A 26,064-nucleotide genomic window follows, 5' to 3' on the forward strand; every position below is an offset into this window, starting at 1 on the left:
TGGTGGGCTGCCATCTATGGGGTCGCACAGGGACACGACTATAGTGACTTAGCAGTGTGTTCATGGGCTTCCCTGGTGGCTCAGATGGTAAAGAATCTGCCTGCAACGTGGGAGGGCCGGGTTCAATCCCTGGGTTGGGAAGATTCCCTGGAGAAGGGAACAGCTGCCCACTCCAGTATTCTTGCCTGGATAATTCCATGGACAGAAGAGTTCTTGATGAATTTGGCTCTGATGGCAATGCCTTCTCAAACATTCTCTATTTATTTGGCCATTCAAACTGTATTGAAGAGAATATCTTCCCACCCCATCTAAGAATTCGTTTGAAGGGATATTATAAAGAGATCTCTATCATGCTAATCAGTTACTTCCCCTTTCAAAAGTCTAATCAATCTAATGTTCTATACATGCAAATATAATGGCAAAATGAGAAAACCAGAAGCACAGGCCTTTTTACCTTCATTTAGTCTACAAAATCTCTAAATATTAAAATAGTCTTCACTTTCATTTTTTTTTAATGACAAAAGAAATTCTTAAAAAAAAAATCAAGTCCATAGCAACTAGGAGTGAACTGGATTTGCAAAGAAAATGAGTTTAGGATATGTACAAAGAGTCAGGAAGCAGAGAATTTGTGGAGAATAAAATTAATCAGAAAACATCAACTGTCCACCATTTATTTGCACAGATACAGTGGCATATTCTAACCAGTGAGTTAAGATTTTCAGGACCTGCCAATCAATACTATTTGATATTCTGAACAAATCAACATTTACAAAGCACCACTGCCAAATACAATATATGTAACTAATATCAATGATTACAAAATTATCATAAGCATGTTAGAAGAACCTTCCTTTGCAAGCAAATAATTATTCAACATGTTATTAAACATGTTAAAGAACATAATTGATATTCAAGAAGACAGTATCCATTTTCTTCTCACTAAAATTCACTTCCAGAAATATTAAGTGGTTTTTCTGGACTAAGCTGAGCACTGAAGGAGGGAGGGAGGGACATTATCAGCAGAAAGAACAGCCTGGAATCTTTGACAAAAAGAAGGTGGTGGGGGGGGAGTTGTACAAATGAACTTATCTACAAAACAGAAATAGAGCAACAGACGTAGAAAACAAAGTTATGGTTACCAGGAGGTAAGAAAAAGGGTGGGATAAATTGGAGAAGGGGACTGACATATACTCATTATTACATATAGAATAGATAACTAAAAGGACCTACTAATGCACAGCACAGGGAACTCTACTCAATACTTTGTCATGGATTATATGGGAAAAGAATCTAAAAAAGAGTAAATATACGTATATGCATATCTGACTCACTTTGCTGTATACCTGAAGCTAACACAACATTTTAAATCAACTATACTCCAATATTAAAAAAAAAAAAAAAAACAAGAAGAAAAGAAAGAACAGCCCCAAAAGAGGTACTGAATCAAGAAATAACCTGGACATTTGGGACCATAGGAGCAATTGGTGTCCGTCCTGAATGAAAGTGAGTGAAAAATACAGGAGGACTAAGCAGAAGCAGGTTTTGAAACTTACGAAGTGAACATTATTATATACACAAGAGGAAAAACATTTAAGAATTTTAAGCAGAGAAGTGACATGATCCCTCCCCACCCACTGAAACAGGGTGGATCATTGGAGTTCAAGTCAAAAATCAAAATCACAGTAAGCATCTACTGCAAATTCCCAGGTTGGAATTAAGGTAGCATTAGTTATGAAGGGGAGAACGAGATCAAGTATTTGATGTTTGATGATGGAGTTGATGGAGAGGTGAGAGTACCCAGGATCATTCCTAAGCCTCTGGGCTCAGTGGCTGAGTAGATGGAGTTACTCAAATAATGAGAGACCACCCAGGGGTAAAGCAGCTTCAGAGAATAGATGAAAAGTTCAACTGGGGAAAATGGATTTTAAGATGCCAAAGGCGCATTGATGAATAATAAACAATTAGATCTTGGCTATAGAATTCAAGGAATCTGAGCAAAGAAATTCAGAAATCCCCAGCAAAGAGGATCAATACAATTGTTTATGTAGAAAGCACAGAAGGCAGAGAAGAGAAGAGAGTGCCAACAGTTAAGGGGTCAACAGATGAAGAGTTGGCAGAGAAGGGATAGGAGAAAAATCTGAAAAGCACCATCTCAGAAGTCAAAATATGAACATTTCACCCCAACAAGACTAGTCAGTTTAAACAAATGGGACAGAAAATTCAATTAAGACAGGAACTTTCAATATCCTTTGCACTTCTCAGTTTAGTCCATGATTACTCCTGTAAGACAAGGGCTACTCTTGAAGACATGGGTAGGAGGTGGGAGGAGCTATAGCACTGGGCTGAAATTCAAGTAGGATGTGAGGAAGATCCAGCCAAAATACAGAGCAGCATTTCAGGAAGTTGGGTCATGACAAAAATTAAAGTTCTGAGAGCAATATTCTGGAGCTGAGGGTCTCAATCTTTGACATGCGTATCAATCACCTGGGCGGGGGTGGTCTTGTTGAAATGCAGATTCTGATTCAGTAAGTATTGGATGGGGCCTGAGATTCTGCATTTCTAACCATCCCCCAAGTGATCCCAATGCTGTCAGTCTATGGACCAAATTTTGAGTGTCAAGGATCTAGAGGGGAAAATAAGGAAGAAGGAAAGTTTTGAGTTTGCTGTTCAATTCAAGATAGCTTTGTTTCTTTGTTTATTTCAATGAGGAAAAAGCTGACCACTTTTATGTGTGCTGTGTATGCTGAGTTGCTTCTGTTGTGTCTGACTCTTTGCGATCCCATGGACTATAGCTCTCCAGGCTCCTCTGTCCATGGGATTCTCCAGGTAAGAATACTGGAGTGGGGTGCCATTTTCTTCTCCAGAGGATCTTCCCCACCTACGGATCGAACTGGCATCTCTTAAGTCTCCTGCATTGGCAGGCGGGTTCTTTACCACACGCGCCACCTGGGAAGCCCAAGGCTATTTTTATAGCCTCTACTATAGTAATTCAGTGAAGAGAAAGGCTGAAAATTCTGTAAGGGGACTATCTGACAGTGTAATACCGCAGAGGCAGTATCTGAAGGGATAGGCTCCAGAATCTTTATAGAGATATTAACATTGAACTCAAGAGAAGAAAATGGAAGACCTGTTCCTCTAGAGTAGGAGAAAAACAGATGATGACCAAATAACCAGGACTTGGAAGGCTTCATACCTGGGAGACAGGAGGCAATGATGGGGAGAAAACTGATCAGACACGTAAGCAGAATGCTGAGTAGTAACAGGGGCTCAGTGAAAGACTAGACGGTGACTTGGGGTGACACTAATTCCATATCCGTGACAATTCTTTGTCAGCTGCTCAGAAGAAATAGCAAAGGCTGTAATTAGGTTTATCTGAGGCCAAAACGCACCTGAGGATAAGGCCAAGAGGACCCTGGAGGCACCTGAGAGACAGGGATGAGAGGACCTAATGAAGCAGACAAGTGACGGTAGTGACCCACCATGGGGATAAAGCTGGCTCAGGGAGGAGGTGGTACTCTGAAGGATGTAATTCACCAGCAGAAAAGGAGAAGTATCCAAAGCTTGGACAACCCTATCGAATTTTGCTTATCATTTTTTATTGAACTACAGTTCACTTACAAACCAACTGAATTTTAAAACAACCTGAGAATATCAAAGTGATGAGAGATCAAAAAAAAAAAAAAGACTCCAGCACCAGAACCTGGCATACTGGAATTGTAGATTCCACAGGTAGAAGTTCAGTCATTGATATGCTCTAGTGTGCGACCATGGGAAAGGGCTGAAGAAGAAAAATGGGAAAGAAGTTTATTTTTTCATGGCAAGATTACAGTGCAAAAGGAAACCACAGGCTATTATCATATTTCATATTCACTCAAAAGGAGAAGCACATGAGCATTTCTTTGTTTTCTTCTTCAGAAGCAAAAGGCATAGTAACCAGAATTGGACTTAACCCTACAACTAAGTTTCCAAAATACAACCTTGCTCCTTAAAAGACAAGGAAAGAAAAAACTTGATTCACTCTGGTTTTCAGTTATTTCATAGGACTAATAAAGAGATTGGCTCCTTTTTGGTCTAGGGAAAATGAAGGAAATACTTGTCACATCAAACATCCCTTTCACTATGCAATGAATCCCATTTCGTTAACGAGTAACTGGAAATATTTGAAATATCTATTAATCTATGTATTTTAAAAGTCTGAGTGAAAAGTTTTTGAAGTAAGGTTAATTTTTACCACACATACACTAATGAAAGTGATTTTATAGACTCTAATAGAGGTCTAGCTAGTATGTTCTTGATAAATTTGACTCTGATAGCAACGTCATCTCAAAATTTCCCAGTCTAATGTTGGAATGATCATGTTGAGATGCTTTACAATTCACATATCTTAGTAATGAAAAGCACGTATATCTCTTGTTAAGATAAACACGTCGCTTACTGTGATCTTTCTTGCTACAGCAGCAGTTTATTTATTGTGGTTAGTAATGTGGGATCTAACAGTTATTTCTTTAAATTACATCAATGTTAGCATAAAATTTAAAAGTGTGTATGTTAACAAGAGATATCAAAAGCTGATTTGCCTGTCAAACAGAAAGAGAATAAAATATAAACATTAAGTTTTGGGTCCCCTAAATTATTTAATTTAAAATGCATTTGATGGTTTATAAAACACATGGTTTATGAGACCCCTTGAAGTAATCATACAGCAGCAGACGCTACATAAACCACACAGATAATTCTTAAACCCAAACTCACATATAGAATTGCTGACAGAAATACAGTAATATGCTGTCAGAGAAAAACAGACCATCTTAAAATCATTACATCCTTTGATTACACTGAAACATGGAGAAAAGTGAGATTGAGAGGAATCATTCTCTTATGAATTTTTAACAATGATAAATTTGTCTTACAATTTGGAGAAGTTTTTTTTTTTTTTTTAAATAAGAGTTTCTGGTGGAGGTGGTTGAGTCACTAAATCATGCCTGACTCCTGAGACCCCATCTAATGTAGCCTGCCAGGCTTCTCTGTCCACGGGATTTCTCAGGCAAGGATACTGGAGTGGGTTGCCATTTCCTTCTCCAGGGGATATTCCTGACCCAGAGATTGAACCAGAGTCTCCTGCATTGCAGGAAGATTCTTGACCAACTGAGCCACTACCATTGAGCTAATACAGCAAACATTGAGAATATCCATAGCAACATGATTGCACACATTTTTGTTCAGTAAGGACCATTCAAACCTGCTGGCCAGTTGGACACCACACAGGACCGCTTCTCACCTCTTCCTACTGCGTGCACCACCGAAGGGCCATATCCTCGGATCTGGAAGCCAAGTCCTTCCGCTGAATCTGGGATTTTCACTGTCCTAAAGTCAATAGAAAATAAGGTAAGATGACTTTAAAATGCCACAACTGGTTAAAACAATAGCTGTCCATACAGCTATTGTGGACTGAATAAAATTCAATCCTTCCATAAATACATATCTGGGGTCTAATGTGTGAAAGAGACTGGGCTGGATAAGCATGGGGGGTGCACTTCCAAGGGACCCAGAGCAGGCACCCAAGATCTCCCACTGAACACAGTCATTGCACAGAATATCCTGACCAAGGAACAGGCTCTGGTCACACCAACCTCCCTTTGAATCTTTATTTAGTCCCTTAATACTTGGCTAACTTGGATGAACTGCTTAACTGAGCCAGTTTCCGCAAAAAGATGATGATGTTAAAACTACTTTGCAGGGTGTCAGTGAAGGTGAAAAGAGAAACCTTTGGTAAACTGCCCTGTCTCATGCTATGAACTGCGCAAGTACTTAGTACAATGGAAGCATCTCTCCCTAGTTTACTCTGACAAAGCCTTTGGTGCACTTTGCAAAGTCTCACTTTTAAAATTAACATAAAAGAAACACAAGGTTCATCCATTTCTACCTGTGGGAACTTCAGCAAAGAGCAACAACAAAGAGCTGGTTTTAAAGAATAGACCTGTCAAACACAGTATCAAAATCATTTATTTAAGAATATGATTAACTTTAGTGTTCATTCAGTGGAATTTCAAAAGGATAACACATCAAAAGGTAAATCTGAATAAGAAAAGCCGTATTTTTTAATGAACCCACATGGAAATGAAGAGGAAGAGATGGAGATCTTGAGTCAGCCATCATGGCAAACCAGGGAGGGAGTAATAAACTGGCAGTAATAAACAAGCTACTCCAAGGAAGGAAGGCAGAAATCAGAGAGCAACAATGAAAAGCAGCGAACTCGAGATAAGACACAACATCATAACAACAAAAATGAGTCTAAATAAATTTCCAGAGAGAGCACAGACAAATGAATACCATGTAATAAATGTTGATGAATGGCACTTGATGCCCAAAAAACAAAAGTGTTTTCCAAAGATGATGAATGAATCATGAAATAAAAGCTGGCGGCATTTCAAGGGAACATGAGACAGAGTCTGAAGTTAGGTAGAGCAGCACTTACTCACTGTTTATGAAAGAGCTGGGGGAGCTGTGTGAGCAATGCTGCGTCTAGAAAACTTCAGAAAGATACACGCTGCACTTAGACTTGAAGGCAGAGGCTGGCCCTATAATTTCAAATATAACCCTGGCAGGCATTCTGGCAATCTGTGACAGAAATGCAAACTATCTGTTTTAGGGCAGCCTGAAAGTGTTATTATAGAATTTAAAGAATCCTTTGTCCATGGAATTCTCCAGGCAAGAATATTGGAGTGGGTAGCCATTCCCTTCTCCAGGGGATTTCCTGACCCAGGAATCAAATCCAGGTTTCCCGAGTTATAGGCAGATTCTTTATCATCTGAGCCACCAGGGAAGCCCTGAAAATGTTATATAAATTAGGTTACACACTATGAAGTGATCTGTATATTGGTGGCACTGAGCTTATGGAATGAATTTATCCTTTATCCTTAATTAAACACTTTGCTATATAAGGCTATATCTGCTTCTTTTACAACACCTTGCTCCTAGGGTCTGTCAAAGGTACACTGGAAGATGGAAGATTGACTAAGGAAAAGAAAAGGGAATAAACACATCTTCTGAGCATGAAATAAAAAATAGAGGTAGCTTAGGCTTCTCTATGAATAAGAGAATGAGAGTTCTTGAATGAGGGTTCACTTTTGCTGAAATGGGCTTCCCGGGTGGCACTAGCAGTAAAGAACCCACCTGCCACTGCAACAGACATAAGCAATGCAGGTTTGATCCCTGGGTCAGGAAGATCCTCTGGAGAAGGAAATGGCAACCCACTCCAGTATTCTTGACTGGAGAATTTCATGGACAGAGGAGGCTGTCGAGCTACAGTTTATAGGGTGACAAAGAGTTAGACATGACCGAAGTGACTTAGGACTCACACTAAAATAACTTGGACCTTTCTGGCCATGGTGAGTTATTGGTGCTTTTGAACTGTGAAAAATTCATAATGGACTCTCAAAACTCTTTATGAGTAAAGTCTATCCTTATATTGCTATTCGAGGTTGACTTCGCTCTAATCTTCAAGATTATTACATTTTTAACAAAATTTGTACAGAACACTGTGAGATGCATTTTGTTCATAACACTGTAATTCTCTTCATAAAATGACCTTTGGAAAATATGTTTCCCTGCTCGGACCACTATACTATTAAATGAAGGATTAAATTTATACAAGAGGAATGCTCATTTCCTGTAGAAAATGAGTGCACTAAATTATCTGCTACAAAGCCTTTTGAAAAATTCCTTGATATAATCAATGTGTAAACTACAGATGGGTTCAAAAGAAAAATTCTGTTGTATTTGCCTCTCATTTTTTGCCTTTTTACTACATAAATTATAAGTGGCCATTGTAAGAAAATATGAGAATGATTGACAGGAATCATATGTTAGAATAAGGGCATAAAGGAAAGGTTACAATATTTCAGACAAATTAAAAATAAAAAGGAAAAACTTGAGTATTCCATATAGTATCACTGACTCAACAGACATGAGTTTGAGCAAAGTCCAGGATATAGTAAAGGACACGGAAGCCTGGCGTCCTGAAGTCCATGGGGTCACAAAGAGCTGGACATGACTTAGCGACTGAACAACAACAATTCTCAAAACAGTCTTGAAATACAATGTGAAACTTACTTTTCATGTAATAAAGAAGCAGTGGGGGAAAAATGAAATAAAAGAACAGATAAGCATCACAGATAACATCACTGGAGGACATACTACATGCTGAACACATGACTAGGTTCTTTACAAACCTAGATTCATTTAAGTTCTTAGCACCTCTGTAACACTCTTACAGTCCCCATTTTTTTATGGATAAGGATACTGAAACAACACAATTAACAAGCAAGTGGTGAAAGAGCCTTGAATCTGGACCAGAAATACAGGGTTTCAGATATGGTGCAGCAGACATGGAAGGAAGCATCAGAACACCCAGGTTCAACCCTGCTCATCTAGCAACTAATTCTAAGACTAAGGATTTGCCTCTTTCTATTCAGTATTGAAGTGGATGACTTCCCAGTCCTCTGAATTGAGATGTCTATGATCAGTGAAAAGTATTTACAAGGTTAAATCAGAGGGCAAGGAACCATGGTGACAGCCTTTAGTTTACTAATAATTGCTCTGGAATCCTACTGCCTAATCCTTTTCCAGCCTGTCCTTTTCCTTTTAAATGCCCATGCAGAGTATATCACATGAAATGCTGGACTGGACCCAAGATTGCCAGGAGAAATATCAAAAACCTCAGATATACAGATGACACCACCCTTATGGCAGAAAGTGAAAAAGAACTAAAGAGCCTCTTGATGTAAGTGAAAAAGTGAAAGAGGAGAGTGAAAAAGTTGGCTTAAAGCTCAACATTCAGAAAACTAAGGTCATGGCATCCAGTCCCATCACTTAATGGCAATTAGATGGGGAAACAATGCAAACAGTGACAGACTTTATTTTTTTGAGCTCCAAAATCACTGCAGATGGTGACTGCAGCCATGAAATTAAAAGGCGCTTGCTCCTTGGAAGGAAAGCTATGACCAACCTAGACAACATATTAAAAAGCAGAGACATTACTTTGCTGACAAAGGTCCATCTAATCAAAGCTATGGTTTTTCCAGTAGCACGTATGGATGTGAAACTTGGACCTTTAAGCTGAGCACTGAAGAACTGAAGCTTTTGAACTGTGGTGTTGGAGAAGACTCTTGAGAGTCCCTTGGAGAGCAAGGAAATCAATCCAGTCCACCTTAAAGGAAATCAGTCCTGAATATTCATTGGAAGGACTGCTGCTGAAGCTGAAGCTCCAATACTTTGGCCACCTGATGTGAAGAAATGACTCTCTGGAAAAGACCCTGATGTTGGGAAAGACTGAAGGCAGGAGAAGGGAATGACAGAGATGAGATGGTCGGATGGTATCACCGACTCCATGGACTTAAGTTTAAGCAAGCTCTGGGGATGGTGATGGACAGGGAAGCCTGGCATGCTACAGTCCATGGGATTGCAAAGAGTCAGATACAACTGAGGGACTGAACTGAAATTCAGAGGTAGGCAACTAGGTAAGCTTCATCTTAGATAGGATTGGATAAAAGGGAAGTAATAGATCATAATTGGGCTTCCCTGGTGGCTCAGTGGTAAAGAATCTGCATGCCAAGGCAGGAGACTTGGGTTTAACCCCTGGGTCAGGAAGACCCCTGAAGAAGGAAATGGCAACCTACTCCAATATTCTTGCCTGGGAAATCCCATGGACAGAGGAGCTAGGTGGGCTAAAAGCCGGTCATGGTCACAAAGACAACAAAACACCTTAATTAGTCTTAGGGAAAAGACATTATTATGGTTATCTGCTGCCCTCTGTCTCAAAGTCTTCCTAAATTACTAACCTTGATGAGTCGTGCTCACTCCTTCAGACCCCCTGGTAAGCCATGGGTAGAAGCTAGAGCCTCTACCTGGATGACACTGCAGAACTAGCCCATTACATTGCACTTCAACTCCTAAGATAAATGATGGATTCAGCTATTGCTGAAAATACATATCAAGGTAGGGAAGATACTATACCATATATACCTAGAATATTTTCATAAGTAGTTAAAATAAACTCTTTTGCTTCTGAAGTGGTAATCTTCATTTATCTTAAAATTAATGAAGTTGCTTATTACTATAGAAAAATAATATAATTCAAAGAGAAATATGGATAAATAATATAATTTAAAGAGAAATATGAATATAAACATGTTAAGACATTATGCTAAGTACTTTATATACATTCTCTTGATTAATTGGTTCATGGAAATCTGATTCAGGGACACTAGATCATTGATGATTTTCAGACCAAAAGCCAATGTTTCCCAAGTATATCCATAATATCTTATTAATTGTTTTTATAAAGCCCCCAGATCATTAATCATGCTCCCATTCTATAAAGATGTAATTATGTGTATCCCCTTGTGGATCTGACACAAAGAGCTCACTGATTGGAAAAGACCCAGCACCAGGAGTTTGTGAAGAACAGGGGAGCCTGGTGGGCTACAGTCCACAGGGTAGCCAAGGACGGGACATGAATAGCTGACTACGTGAGCAACTGAACAACAACAAATTGTGTGTTTCAACACAGGGTGTCTCATCCGTTCATAGTCCCTGAAATCCTTGGATTTAGGGAGCATGAGGGAATAAAGTTTCCATTACCAAGTGTCCTGCTGGTTTTCCTACTGGTAATCAAGCTCAACCCAACCCAAACAAGAAAAATTGGGGTAACAAAAAGAAAATATTATTTCTGCTGAAACTAACCTGCTTTAAGTAGCAACATAAAGTAGCTTAACCATCATAAGCAACATAACTTTTCCATCATCTAAAGACCAGTATCAGTGATGTTGGTGAGGTTCAAATGTGCAAGCAATGAGATGCTTAATTTCAGACACTGATTTTGCTAACTTTTCTATTTTACTCGCTAATGTCTAATGTTTTCAAACACTGTATAAACTATACGACTTACTCCCTTGGCTTTGTGCTCACGAGAACTCTTAGAGGTTTTCTGCTATTTAAGCATGATTTCAGGAAGCAATCCACTTCATTGAAAGGTCTCATAAAAACTAGGTCACCATTAATTGCAAAAATCTTTTTCCCAACTTCCATGCCAGCCATCTAGGAGAGAAATAGCAAAAAAATATATATATATATTTTAATAAGAAACCTACTTTTTCACAGAATTAGAATCTGAAAAGGTCTAAAACTTAGTGATTTCTGACATTTTAACACATCTGCAATGTTTTTATACAACGTCATAGTACAGAACTGTGGAAGAGATAACACAGTTACTCCCTTTGATTCAGTTTTTCATTGGATCACCCGTCTCTACTGAAATTCTCCCTCCTTCTAGGACTTAACATTGTACTTCACCTGTGACCCTTCTTTTCTGTTATCTTTAATAGTTCTTCTTACTTCATCCTTTTAACTACAGTCAAACCTCAGGTTAATTGTTTTTCCTGTGTTTTCCATCTATATCCAATTAACTCAGAGAGTTACAACCTCTATACAGACATGGATGACAACCAAATATGCATCTTTAGCCTGACACGGCGTAGGTGTCTGCAGGGCAGGAGAGAGAAATGCCTGGAATCCAAGGAAGAACTCCAACAGGCATGGATCACAAGACGTTGGAAGGATAACAAGGAAGACATTATCTCTGCATGCCAACCAGGTCAATCTTCTTAACTAACCCTACTGCCTAAAAGGGAAAAAATGGGGTGGCTCAGGGGTAAAGAATCCACCTGCCAGTGCAAGGGACTCAGGAGACTCAGGTTGCATACCTGGGTCAGGAAGATACTCTGGAGGAAGAAATGGCAACCCACTCCAGTATTCCTGCCTGGGAAATCCCATGGACAGAGGAGCCTGGCGGGCTACAGTCCATGGGTTCACAAATAGAAACGATTAAGCAACCCACTCCAGTGTTCTTGCCTGGAGAATCCCAGGGACGGGGGAGCCTGGTGGGCTGCTGTCTGTGGGGTCGCACAGAGTCGGACATGACTGAAACGACTTAGCAGCAGCAGCAGGCACGCACACACACATGCACACTGCCTGTAAACTATAGTATATGCTGGTTACTAGCTAAAGGATGAAAACCTGGCAGAGGGCATTTTATTGGTGGCAGAGTCAGGTGAACCTGCACTCCAAGAACATCATCTGAAAATGGGGAAACATTTCCTCATCATAGAAAATTAACAAAAAAAAGTTATTTGTTGGCCAGGCCCACTAACAGGGTATGACCTGAGCAGATTTATTTTCTCTGACATTAATAGCTATACATAAAGCTTTCAGCGGGCTTCCCTGGTGGCTCAGCAGAAAGAACTGGTCTACCAATGCAGGAGACCCAAAAGACTCAAGTTTGATCTCTGGGTCAGGACAATCCCCTGGAGAAGGAAATGGCATTCTGCTTCAATATTCTTGCCTGGAAAAATCCCATGAACGGAGGAGCCTGGTGGGCTACAGTCCATGGGGTCGCAAAGAGTAGGACAGGACTGAGTGACCAAACAACAGAAAGCTGTGTCTTTCATGAGGCTGACAAAAGCAGAGACCTTGGGCATCAGCAGCTAGAATGAGTGATAGCTGGCTACTGACTTTAAATAGGTTCAAAGTTAAAAGCCATGCTTTACTCATTCTCACATTCCTTATTAAAAATTTATATACTGAGAAACATTTTCTTGAGGAGTAAGCATTTTACAAGGCAGACAAAGGTAGGAACACTTTAAACCCAATATACTTGGGACAGAACATTACAACGCATGTTTCATGAGGGCAGAGAATTTTGTCTGTTTCCTTCACTGCTGTATTCCCAGAGCCTAGAATGCTGCCAATCACATAACGGGTACTAAATAAATATTCCTGAAGGAGTGAATGGATGAATGATTGGGAGATTCCTCTGTTTAAAAGTCTGGTGAGGTGAGAGTACATTAATCAGCATTAACCCAATGAGAAAATCAATCAAAGCATATGCTTTACTGATGGAAACTGTATTTAAATAAGATAACCAAAAATGATAGGATTATGATTCACACACACACACACACACATATATGGGGAGGGGGGCGCTTCCCTGGTGGCTCAGACGGTAAAGCATCTGGTTGCAATATGGAAGACCCGGGTTTGATCTCTGGGTCAGGAAGATCCCCTGGAGAAGGAAATGGCAATCCACTCCAGTACTCTTGCCTGGAGAATCCCATGGATGGAGGAGCCTGGTAGGCTACAGTCCATGGGGTCACAAAGAGTCGGATACAACTGAGTGATTTCACTTTCTTTTTCTTTCATACACACACACACACACACACACACACTGTTGATGTTGTTGTTAAGTCACCCAGTCATGTCCAGTTCTTTGTGACCCAATGGACTGCAGCACACCAGGCTTCCCTGTTCCTTACCATCTCCTGGAGTTTGCTCAAGTTCATGTTCTTCGCACTGGTGATGCCATCCAGTCATCTCATCCTCTGACACCCTCTTCTCCTTCTGCTCTCAGTCTTTCCCATCATCAGGGACTTTTCCAATGAGTCATCTGTTTGCATCAGATGACCAAACTACTGGAGTTTCAGCTTCAGCATCAGTCCTTCCAGTGAATATTCAGGGTTGATCTCCATTAAGATTGGCTGGTTTGATCTCCTTGCTGTTCAAGGGACTTTCAGGAGTCTTCTCCAGCACCACATTTCGAAGGTATCAAATCTTTGGCGTTCTGCCTTCTTCACAGTCCGGCTCTCACAACCATACATGACCACTGGGAAGACCATAGCCTTGACTATACAGACCTTTGTCAGCAGAGTAACATCTCTGCTTTTCAAAACAGTCTAGGCTTGTCATTGCTTTCCTGCTGAGAAGCAATGGCCTTCTGATTTCATGCATGGCTGCAGTCACCATCCACAGTGATTTTGGAGCCCAAGAAGAGGAAGTCTGTCACACTTCTACCTTTTCCCCTTCTATTTGCCATGCACTAATGGGGCTGGACAGAGGAGCCTGGTGGGCTACCGTCCATGGGGTCTGTAGCAAAGAGTTGGGCAACACTGAGTGACTAACACACACACACACACACACACACGAGGGAGCTGGATGCCATGATCTTAGCAGGTACACATACTACCTAATGTATAAAACAGATACCTAATGAGAACCTACTGTATAGCATGGAGGGGTGGGTGGAAAGAAAGTGCCATCTGTTTGTAGGACATATATTAAGCTAAGCTTAAAAATGCATTCCAATATACACTGGGTGCAGACAAATACTGTTTGATTCCACTTACACGAGGTACCTAGAATAGTCAAATTCATAGAGTCAGAAAGTCCACTGGCAGATCCCAGGCACAAGGGGCTGGGACGGGGGAGGAGGAAAAATGGGCAGCTATGATTTAACGGGGACAGAGTTTCAGTTTATGAAGTGAAAATTTTTGAGAGCTGGATGATGGTGAGAGTTGCACAGCGATGTGAATGTGCTTAGTGCCAATGAACTGTACAGTTAAATATGTTTAAAATAGTATGTTTTATATTATGTGCCTTTTACCACAATAAAAAAATTTAAGTGATAGGGAAATAGAAGACACAGCTCTTGATTCAGTGGAAGAATCATGTAACATGCATAATAGTCCCACCCTATACAGTCTCCACCAGGTTGCAGACTAGAATCAGACATGGACTAAACCACTTGGACTCCTACAAGGTCAAGTTGAAGCTGTACATCTTTACAATACCTCCCCCACTCTCCTTAGGTACTCAGACACCCTCTTTCACAAATCCTAACAGTATTACAAAAAACCTCAGAATAAGATTATTCAGAGTCATTATTTTCAATAAAGATACTTGAAGGCTGATTTCAGTTTTTTTAAAAACTTTTAAATGTGTATGTCACAGACAAAAAGTTTAAATAAAAACACTAATTTACATTACCTCAGCATTAGACCCCTTTTCCACCAACTTTATTATTGGAACTTTATTTTTGTCTTCTAATCCAAAACCATAGCTGCCTTCATTGGATTTAATCTGAAATGTAAAATATTAACATGACTAACAAAACAACTATGAAAAAAATTACAAATCAAACAGATTGAAATGATACATTGTATCACCAAACATGTTTATGTAATCTATCAATGTCTAATGAAGAAGAAAATCTGCACAGCATAGTAATAAACTTACCAATAAGGATTTAGCTATAACATTTTCCACAACTTTTAAATCATGTTTCATCAGCCGATGTTTCATATTTGACCCTTCCATTTCCTCATCCGCAAAAAAACGGAAAAGTAGAGGTTCGTCTTTGAATTCACTTTTCTCAAGCACTATGGAAATAGAGAGCGAGCCCAAATCAACCTCATTTTCCATACTGACAGACCTCCAGCCTGGAACAAGTTACATTCACAAATATCCCAACGATACTTTTTAATTTCCATAATTTCAAGCTGATGTTTCCTTCAATTACTGTTACCTAAAAGACTGAATTTTTAAAGATAAGTAATATTTTTTTTTCATGATAAAGTTTTTTGACTTAACCAAATCTGCTACCTTCCAGATTAAAATCCAACTTTTACTTTCAAAAGATTATATTGAATTTTAAAAATGCATGCAATTCAAAACATAGAATCCTACAGGGTTTTGAATTTGCAGTAAACATTTTAAGTAAAAGACAAAAACATTTCTGTTTTTAATATCCTGCACAATTATGGGAAAATTCAAATGGGTTAAATGTAGCCTTTATGTGTGTGAGCAATTCTCATCGCAGTTGCTTTTGTTCTAACACTTCAAACCAGAATCTGCCTTCTGGGTGAAATGTGATTTTAGTTTCCACCAATTCCTAGTCATCTGCATAAAAACACTGTTCTCAAATAACCTTATTTCTGCAAAGGTCAGTTTTTCCCTTTTATCTGAATACTAACATTTTCCCCCAAAGTCCCAAAGCTGCCTGACATGCTCTAATGATATAAGGTATAAGTTTTGTTAGCCTTTTTTAAAAATAAGACTACATACTGATAGAAAGAATTTGTTCTCAGTGAGATCCTGACAGCTGTCAAAGTGTCTTAAAAGAGAAATCTTCTTTCTACTTATCTATCCTTATATTCTTATTCTGGAAGCAATACTGGGGAAGTTACTTAAACTCCTTGAACTTCAGTTTCCTCATCGATAATATGTGGGCAATAAAATCTTCTTCATAATGTTGGACAAAACTAAAATGTAACAAATGTAAATAATTTGGCATACAGTAGGCAAAAAAAAAAAGATAGCTCCTTTGTTTCTAATGGAGTTTCAAATCATAACTGTTGATCAGTTATATGTATGGATTGACCTTTAAATGGAAAACTGCTGGCAACATAAATTTAACGAATGAAACTACCAACCACAAATTAAAGGCAACACAAGCCTTTTGCAGCTGACAATAGGAAGGAGAATATAATTGAGATCGAGGTAAGCCTTGCCTAGGGCTTCCCAGGTGGCGCTAGTGGTAAAGAACCCGCCTGCTGATGTGGGAGACATAAGGGATGCAGGTTTGATCCCTGAGTCGGGAAGATCACATAGAGGAGGGCATGGCAACCCACTCCAGTATTCTTGCCCGGACAGGGGAGCCTGGTGGGCTGCAGCCCATAGGGCTGCAAGAGTCGGACAGGACTGAAGCACTCACACAGGTAGGCCTTGCCGACATGACCTGCTTTATTCCCCAAACTCACATGGTGTTTCTGCTACTGCTGTTTTCCTCCACCAAACAGTCAGTCTAAAGGCAGGGAGAGAAAACATCCATAAGGCCAGGCATGAGCCCAACTGGCTGTGCCTTTACTGACAGAGACTTCCATAGGGAAAAACTTTACTGCAACCCAATATTTTAAAATAAATATTTAGATTAAATTGATGCTTGCTGATGCTTTAAAGAGAAAAATCATCAAAATCTTTGAAGGTTTTCAGCTTGATATTATAGTTTTAATTCCATATAATGATGTCATTCCTTCCATTCAATAATTGGCTTTTCAAAGACCAGTATTTCCTGTGGTCCAGAGACACTGGGATGTAATGGAAGTCCCAAAGGAACAAATGATAATCAAAGAGGCTTTCAAAATCACTGCTACTTTTCTGTTCTTATTGCTTCAGAAAAAGTAATTTCTGAATATAATTGGCCAATAGGCACAAGAGCTATCAAATAAGCACATAAGCAAATATTATTAACAATGGAAAGCGATGGTTCGGGTTTATGGAATCTATAAGATCGTATGAATAGAGAGGGAAAACTAAGTCTCATTACTTTTATAAGTTTAAGAGAAATGAAGTCAACAAACAAGAAAGGAATTCAATCTTTAATTAGTAGTCAAAAAGAAACTTTTTTCCAGAAATTTATAATTTTGTTCTCTAATTTTGAAAGTATTTTCTTAAAAAATCACTATAAATATGCAATTATATAGGCTCTCATTTAATCATTTTAATATATACTGGCATTAAAAAAATAAAAAGAAACCCATGGGTCTGACTTAGAATAGTTTCAAAGAGATACATGAGCTGTTTTTTTTAACTTCTAGTTCAAGCTCTTGCTTTTTCAGAACCAGTCTAGAAAAACAGAAAAAATGTCATGGCAACTTATAGATAATACTTGTGGAGACACTGCTTGCAGACATGGTGCCCCAACAGGGACATGTGGCAAGACCCAGACAATCTTGCTGGTTCATCTTTAGAGGACTTCCCTGGCCACTGAGAGACTCCCAATGTCTTGAGAAAACAAAACAGTGAAATACATCTGGAAGCTTCCAAAATAAATATGCTTACCATGGTGCATAAATCCATTGTCACAGAGCCCAATGCCAAATATCATCGCCTCTTCTCTGCTGCGGCAATCCCCCTGTCAACCACAAAAGCCCTGTACAAGTTAACAGGTGACCGAAGATTCTGCTGCATTGAAACCACATTTGACATTCTCAGCACTGTCCTGACAAAGCCATTCATACATTACGGCTGATGTTGCTTTCAGAAGCCCACTGACAATGCATTTAATTGTTATCAAACATTCCTTTGATTATGAAAATATCTTCTTTTGACATTAAAAACAAAGATTTACTATTTCTTGAGAAAATTATGCTTGATTAAAAATGAAAATACATGAGTAACTACAATTTATTGCTACCACAAATGATGCCTTATTTCTTTGATCATATATCCTAATTATGCATCAAAGAAATATCCTATAATTGAAAACTCACTAAATAAAGCTTGCTAAGTAAAAGTCATTATGCATCATCTCTTCTATCACCTCCCACCAAATGGCCTTGCTCTTTAAGTGCCTCCAAAGAAACCTATTAATCTAGTGTGACTTGTAAGACCCTAAGAGTATGTTGTTCAGGGGAGTCAGCAAATGCAAGCTTCTCTTTCACTCTCATGCCAGAAAAAATAAAAATCAGCTCACATAACTGATCCCCAAAAGAAAGCCTAATGCAACCTTTTGTGATGATTTTTATCTAGAAAACATCTATTTTATTCATTCAAGTATGAATTTATATACACTCTTCCCTCTATAACACGGCTTCAGCATCTGAGAATTCAACCAACCACGGATCAAAACTAGTCAGAGGAAAAAAAAAAACAAACAGAAAGTTCCAAAATGTAATACTAGAATTTGCAGCATCAGTGACTATTTATATAGCATTTACATTTCATCAGGTATTAAAAGTAATCTTAAGGTTGATTAAAAGATATGGGAGATTATATGCAAATGCATTTTATACAAGGGGCTTGAGCATCTGTGGATTTTGGTACCTGCAAGGGTCCTGTGACCAGTATCTCCTAGATACCAACAGGACTATGTATATGAATATGTATGTATATATGTATATATCTGTTGTATCTGTGTCTATATAACCTTACAGTTGTATGTTTTACAGTTTAAGAAGTGCTTTCTTACATATTATCTCATTTTTTTCTAGCCCTATCTTTTAGCTCTTAGGTACAATACTCTTCTGGGAAAGACTGAGGGCAGGAGGAGAAGAGGGAGACAGAGGATAAGATGGGTGGATGGCATCATCGACTCAATAGACATGAATTTGAGCAAACTCTGGGAGATAGTGAAGGACAGGAAAGCCTGGCATGCTGCAGTCCATGCGGTCACAAAGAGTCAGACATGACTGAGCTACTGAGTGCCTGAACAACAACAATACTCTACCAAATCCATCCTTTCTTCTCTCTGGCTTCTATTTCATTCCTATGTCAGCACCCTAATCCAGTGTTTCTTCATCTTACTTCTAAACTGCCATAATTCTTTTCCTGTACTGTCTCTAATATTGTACTCCTGTACTTTCTCTAATATTGCCATTATAGAATTAAATTTTCTTTGGTTTTTTTAAAGACTTTTTTCTGGTATGGCCCATTTTTAAAGTCAATATTGTTACAATATTGTTTCTGTTCTATGTTTTGGGTTTTTGGCCACAAGGATGTGGGATATTAGCTCCCGGATCAGGGATTGACCCTGTACCCACTGCATTGGAAGGCAAAGTCTAGGAAAGTCCTTAGAATTAAACTTTCTTACGCAGGAATACTAGGCTTCTCAGGTGGCGCTAGTGGTAAAGCACCTGCCGGCCAATGCAGGAGACATTAAGAGATGCAGGAAAGATCCCCTGGAGCAGGGCAGGGCAACCCACTCTAGTATTCTTGCCTAGAGAATTCCAGGGACAGAGAAGCCTGGAGGGCTATCGTCCTCAGGATCGTACAGAGTCAGACAGGACTGAAGGGACTAAGCCTGCACACACACAGGAATACCATGTACCAAAACTTTAAACTAACTCTCATTTTTTATAATCATAAAGTATCAACATTCTGTGTTGGGCTTTGCATGCCTCCCATAACCCTGACTTCATTATACCCCTCCAGACCTATTTTCCAAAGGTTAGGTCACCTTTGCTGTCATCAATTTGGCTTCCAGACTGTTGGCAGGACTCCCTTTTGTTTATTTCCATCCTCGTTCTCATTCATGGAATCATTCACTCCACTCAGTGCCTTAAATTCTACCTATCAGTCTATCAAGGATCAACACAAGTACCACCTTATGCTATAACAACTCTACCCTCCCTAATCCTCCTGTCAATGGTCACGAGAATTACAATCTGTATCTTTAGACAATGCATCTGTACTCTTTTCAAAATCTGTTAGTAATGTCCATACATTCACACAAAAGATTTTTTTTTTTGCTACACAGTGTGCTAAGTGCTAGAAGTAACAGAGTAAAACACTCAAACACAAAACACTTCCCTGCCCTCATAATTGAAATCTGAAGAACCGAGTCACTTAAAATATATAAGTTGTTGTTTTGTTGTTCAGTCACTAAGATGTGTCCACCTCTTTGCTACCTCACGGACTGAAGCATGCCAGGCTTCCCTGTCCTTCGCTCTCTCCCGGAGTTTGCTCAAACTCATGCATTGAGTCAGTGATGCCACCGTCATCCAATTTAGTCAATACCCCCAAACAGGTGTTATACTAGGTGCTGGCACATAAGTTAACCAGCCCCCACCCTAAGAATCACGGGGACGGTTTCAATATAAAGTGGGATTATCTAAGACAGATACATCCAGGGAACTGGGACCACAGAGGAAGATGCTGAGCCAAGTCTGGAGGATCCAGCAAAGTTTACTGGGGGAGATGATGCTGAAGCAGAGCCTTAGAGGAAGTATAAAAATCAGCCCAACTGACTAACAGTCCCTTGAAGGCAGGAACCATGTCTGCTTTCTGTTTTGTTGGCTTCTTTTATTTTAATCACCAAAGCACCTGCTTAAATGTTAAATTCACAGTAAAAGCTTGTTTTAATAATCACCAACAGTATACACTGATTATTCAACTGACAGCCTTGGTGGAAAGAGACTCTTCCTTTAAAATAAAATCTCTTGTTCATTTTAGCTTAAGAACTTTAATTTACCATTCTCTTATCATTCCATTACCATACCTTTCTCCTCAAAGCCAGCCCATGTTGTCCTAATCTAAAGCTAGAGTTAATTATGTCTGATACTTACATATATGCAAGTTTTACACTATCAGAATCATAAAGCTTAAGTGATGGAGCTGCTGCTAAGTCACTTCAGTTGTGTCTGACTCTGTGCAACCTCCATAGACAACAGCCCACCAGGCTCCCCTGTCCCTGGGATTCTCCAGGCAAGAACACTGGAGTGGGTTGCCATTTCCTTCTCCTAAGTGATGGAGAAGAGCTGATATATATAGTTATTCCAGTAAGCAGGAAACAGTTGTGAAGATAAAATCTAGACAGACTGAGTGACTCACGCAAGTTTGCATAACTGCTTAACAGCAAAGCTGTCATCAGACCAGATTACCTGTATCCTAGTCCATTTCAATTGCAATTCTACTATGCACAGGCATTTCTACAGTCACTGCCATAACAGACCAGAAAGAAAACCTGAAGTAAAAGAGAATTGCAACTTGGTCTGGGTTTTGAGCAACTTCTTTTAGTCTTCTAATGTTCATATTTGGAAAGTAAAAGTGCCAAAAAGGAAAAAAAAAAGTTGATGACTGACTTCCTTTGTCAGAACTCTAAATATTTATTCAGTATTAGCCTTTGCTTCAAAAAAAAAAAAACTTTCTTCAGTTTTCTCACATAATCAACGTAGAAGAATTCATGTGAATTCTGTAACAGTATAATTTCTATGTGAAATTTCAACTCTATTACCAAACATAGAACCAATCCCAATGACATGCACTGATCAACATATTATAAATGGTTTTCACACTAGTAAACCCATTGAACACTGGAATTTGGGTTTTATCTAAAAAAGAACTGTTTGCTTTAAGATCTTAATTTCTCAATAAAATAAATCTAAATACTAAATGTAAAACCAGGTATTCCTGGATAGTCTAGAAGTTAATATTAAATAATAAAAATTTCAAGAAGTATGTGCACAGATAAATCAAATACGAATTAAACATTTATATTTAAGGCAAAAATAAACATTTCCATGACTGAGCATCAAATACTATTATTCACTTGTAACAAAAGATGTAGATGATTTTCTTCAATAACAAAAAACTAACTTGACTCAAATATCCAAATGTAATGACAGCATTTCAACCAAGCCATATTCCCTTCTCCAAAATAGTAAGTTCTGTCAAAGCAAATATCAGTTTTCTTGGCCTTTCCTTTAACCCGTGGAAAACATTTGATTATTTATTAGTTAATCTAGTATGATAAAACATCTAAATAAATTTATATTTGAATATATATTATAATGGGCTGGATGCCTTGAGTTGCAAATAACATTTTCTCAGTACCAGCTGTCAGCTCCCACACTCTGAGAAGCAGAGTGACAATCACAATAAATTCTGCACTTTCTTATTTACAATGTGTGCAGATGGATACCAAAGCTGATAATATCAAGATACAATTACCATCTAACAGAGAAGACGGCACAAGGTGACTAGAATAACTTGGTAGGACTAAACATTAGATACCTTAAAAAAATCTGTAAACAAAACATGAGAAACTTTAGTACATATACACACTTTTCTTTAGTGATATTCAAATTACACTTAGTATTGTGAATGGATCTCAGCTGATATTTTTGAATCACAAAACATCTCCCTCTTGAAAGACAATACAGCATAAAAATTAAGTGAAAACTCTGAAATCAGATGATCCAGGTTCAAATCCTAATTCTGCTTCATTCCAGCTGTATGAACTTGGTCAAGTCATTTCACTGTGTCTCATTGGCAAGTAGGGAGTTTTTAAAATCCCTAAATCACCTCAAAGTTTAAAGCAGCCATGAAGGTAACTCAGCAATTTCTATTTGTCTATTTACCTGTGCAATCAACCAGTCTATCAGCTTGTTGGCCATAACGACAGACTTGTAGGTTCTTAAGTGATAATCTTTATCTCTACAAAGGAAAGAGAAACCAAAAACACTAAGCAAGAGGGTAAGTAAGGGGGAAAAAAAGAGGGGGATAAATAAGCACCAGGATCACTTCATTTAGTATCAGTGTGCAACAGAAAAGTTTACTCGATGGAATCTGAATTGATTTCTGAAATGATTGCCCCCACTTACATGTAAATAAGGGAGCTTTACAAGGTTTACGCAACACCTGACAATTCCCTTCATCAGTTCACACCAGGAGAAGGAACCCACAAGCATACCAAAACAGAACATTTCTTCTTCCACATTTTCTTATATCCAAATTGATTATTACTGCTATGTTATCTGGTAATAACTTGGCTAGAAATATAATTGCTCATTAATAAAAGAATAATAAAACAGAATTCCTTCCCTTTAAATCAAGATAGGGTTTACGAAAGAACTCCTCAAAATGTGGAGAATAAAGCCACCCTTTGCATTTCTGCTCTTGAATTCTCCAGGTAGGCCGGATTTGCCCTGGAGGATGATTCAGTTGCCTCAGCAGTGGCAGACCTCAGGCCTCCCCAGAGGGAAACACACGAAGAACCTTGTCATTTTGTCTGATCACAGCATGGCCTTAGTCACACCACATCCCCAGGCAGCCAAGGGAACCGAGAGCAGACTCTCCTGTCTGCAGAAGTTCCTGGATCTGAGAAATCTTTCAAAGTCTAGTTAGATAACTACAAAGTGCTCAGGATCAGAACAAGACCCCAAGGGCAGAAATCTATGATTCATTTATTTTGCTGGCCTAAATCAAAATGGAATGAGAAAAGGAGAGTCTTTCAAAATGTCAAAAAAAAAAAAAAAATCCAAACTGCAATCAACTTGACGTGACAAATAATTACTGGCTATATTCATGGTTCTTTTAACTTCTGTCAGCAATTTACAATTAATATTGACATCATTTCATCCACTCTCATAAAAAGCTCTCCAAAATATGACTGAAATTCCTGAGATTTCAATAGTGAATGTACTAGGTTAGCCAGTAATCAACAGCAGATTTTTTTTTTAATCTTTTAAAATCTGTCTCTGTTTCTGACACCCCATCATCCATTTCATCTTGGCTTCCATACGTGTCAAAAAGAAGGACAGGGTAGTTTTTATAGAATACATGTGGCTCTATCGATTTTTTCACCCAAGTCATTTTTCTTTTCATAAGCTGAGTTCATACATATTAAAAGCATGACTATCACACATTCCATCTGCTTTATGGGTTTTTTCCCCATAAATTTACCCTTGACAACTCATAAACCATTGTCATTTCTAGCCAAAGAACAATTCCTTCTTATCAGCTCTTTTAGAATGTAACTTTCTTGATAAAAAATCTCACGTGGCTAAAATATATTTTCAGAACACATTTTCTCATATATAAAACCTACATACACACAGACACACACATGACATGAAAAAATAATCCAGTATCGGTTTCTATTAGTTTAAGACCTGGGTTCAATCTCTGCGTTGGGAAGATCCCCTGGAGGAGGGCACGGCAACCCACTCCAGTATTCTTGCTTGGAGAATCCCATGGACAAAGGACCCTGATGGGCTACAGTCCACGGGATTTCCAAGAGTCAGACACAACTGATCAACTGAACACACATACAAGTACAAAAAAACCCATGTGCTATTATTAACCATTTTTTAGCATTATGCTATCCAAACTATTTACAGAAAGTCTGTGCCAGGAATATAGCAGAGAATCAACAAATACTGGTTTCTTTCTTTTTTTTTTTTTACTTTGTGAAGCCTGCTTATGAAAGTGGACAGGGCATTTTCAGGGGTAATAGGTAAGACCCTGTTTTCTCTTTCAGGATCTGAAGTGTGGGCATTCCAACACTTAATCAGCAACTTTTGGAATATTTTTTAAGCTCTGCATTTCCTTGGAATTGGAAACCAGAGTGAAAAGTAGAAACGCTGTCCATCAAACACCTGGATTCTATATCCATGACTGAAAAGCCTCTACATTCATTTTAGAAATCATACATTCATTTTTTTGTTCTGAAAAATATGTTTTAGTCAATAAACTCCAAATGAAATCTGGCCATCTGAAATTAATTTACTATTATATTACATTATATCAGTTCTATCAGTTTGTGGATACTACAAATACAATTCTGCTCTTGATTATCTCTATTAGTAATCATAACATAAAACTCAAAGTTTTATGCTATGTTTCTAAAAGGATAAACTGAAAATGAATTCTAATTTCTCTTTAGAAACCAGAAAGGCATATCTCTTCAGAAGTAAAAACATGGTATAGAGAAACTGATAAAATTATTAAATCCAAATTAATTCTTAAGTTTCAAGTGCAAAACTTTTTCTTTCAATAAAAGATGATTAAAAGAAAATATTTTGACATAAAATACAAGTCAAAGATTTGATCATAAGTCTAATTGAAAAAATTAATATACAAAAAAATTAATATACAAGTAATCATAATGGTAAATATTTATTAGTAAATAGTATTTTGAAATCCTCTCTGGTTACTCAACTATTATTTATCAAATACTAACTGACTGTGGATAATTTCATTATCAAACCTGTAATTTACTATGTTGCTAAGTCACTTCAGTCGTGTCCAACTCTGGCAACCCCATAGACGGCAGCCCACGAGGTTCCTCCATCCCTGGGACTTTCCAGGCAAGAACACTGGGGTGGGTTGGCATTTCCTTCTCCTTACTATGAATTAATGGCAAATAATTTTAGAAATCAGAATAAAAAGTATAGAAGAAACTATAATTAGAGCTCCAGAAAATTTTGAAATATTTTAAGATAAATTGTTACTTAAAATATCTTTAAGAGCAAAATGTTCACATTTGGAAGAAAAATAAAATACGCTATGTTCAGCTTAATAATATTTACCTAATATGCAATATAAATATTTTCATTTAAACTGCCCAGAATTTAGAAACTAGACTCACCTTACAACTGGAGTAAACAGACTATGAAGACGACAATATAATCGTACACCCTGTTGTAAAATAAAGATATGTCAAAAACAAGTAAAATCAGTCAATGGACATACCAATGAAATTTAGAAATAGATTATTCTGAAATTATTACACAATCTTAACCAATTTCAAAGTTATTCAAATGTTACATTATATTAAAAAATAATATCTGAATAACTAAAACAGGATTAAATTGTTATTAGTTTTTCACCTACAAGTGACATTCATACATATGCATGTACAAACATGCATATGATATACATATATACACATAT

General features: G+C 38.2%; 1 protein-coding gene across 2 annotated transcripts in view; it reads right to left on the bottom strand.

The window, feature by feature from the left end:
• PREX2 (phosphatidylinositol-3,4,5-trisphosphate dependent Rac exchange factor 2) overlaps positions 1-26,064 on the bottom strand; it is a 304,496-nt gene that overhangs the window by 155,342 nt on the left and 123,090 nt on the right. For both annotated transcript variants that reach the window (XM_070382299.1, XM_070382298.1), the window contains exons 13-19: positions 25,760-25,809; positions 22,749-22,824; positions 17,731-17,803; positions 15,127-15,269; positions 14,878-14,970; positions 10,949-11,097; positions 5,279-5,364 (exon numbers count right to left, since the gene is read on the bottom strand). In XM_070382299.1, coding sequence (XP_070238400.1) covers positions 5,279-5,364; positions 10,949-11,097; positions 14,878-14,970; positions 15,127-15,269; positions 17,731-17,803; positions 22,749-22,824; positions 25,760-25,809 — 670 coding nt within the window. The remainder of the gene's footprint in view (positions 1-5,278; positions 5,365-10,948; positions 11,098-14,877; positions 14,971-15,126; positions 15,270-17,730; positions 17,804-22,748; positions 22,825-25,759; positions 25,810-26,064) is intronic.

The sequence above is a fragment of the Bos mutus genome, chromosome 14 (assembly GCF_027580195.1).
Source record: "Bos mutus isolate GX-2022 chromosome 14, NWIPB_WYAK_1.1, whole genome shotgun sequence".
NCBI lineage: Eukaryota > Metazoa > Chordata > Mammalia > Artiodactyla > Bovidae > Bos > Bos mutus.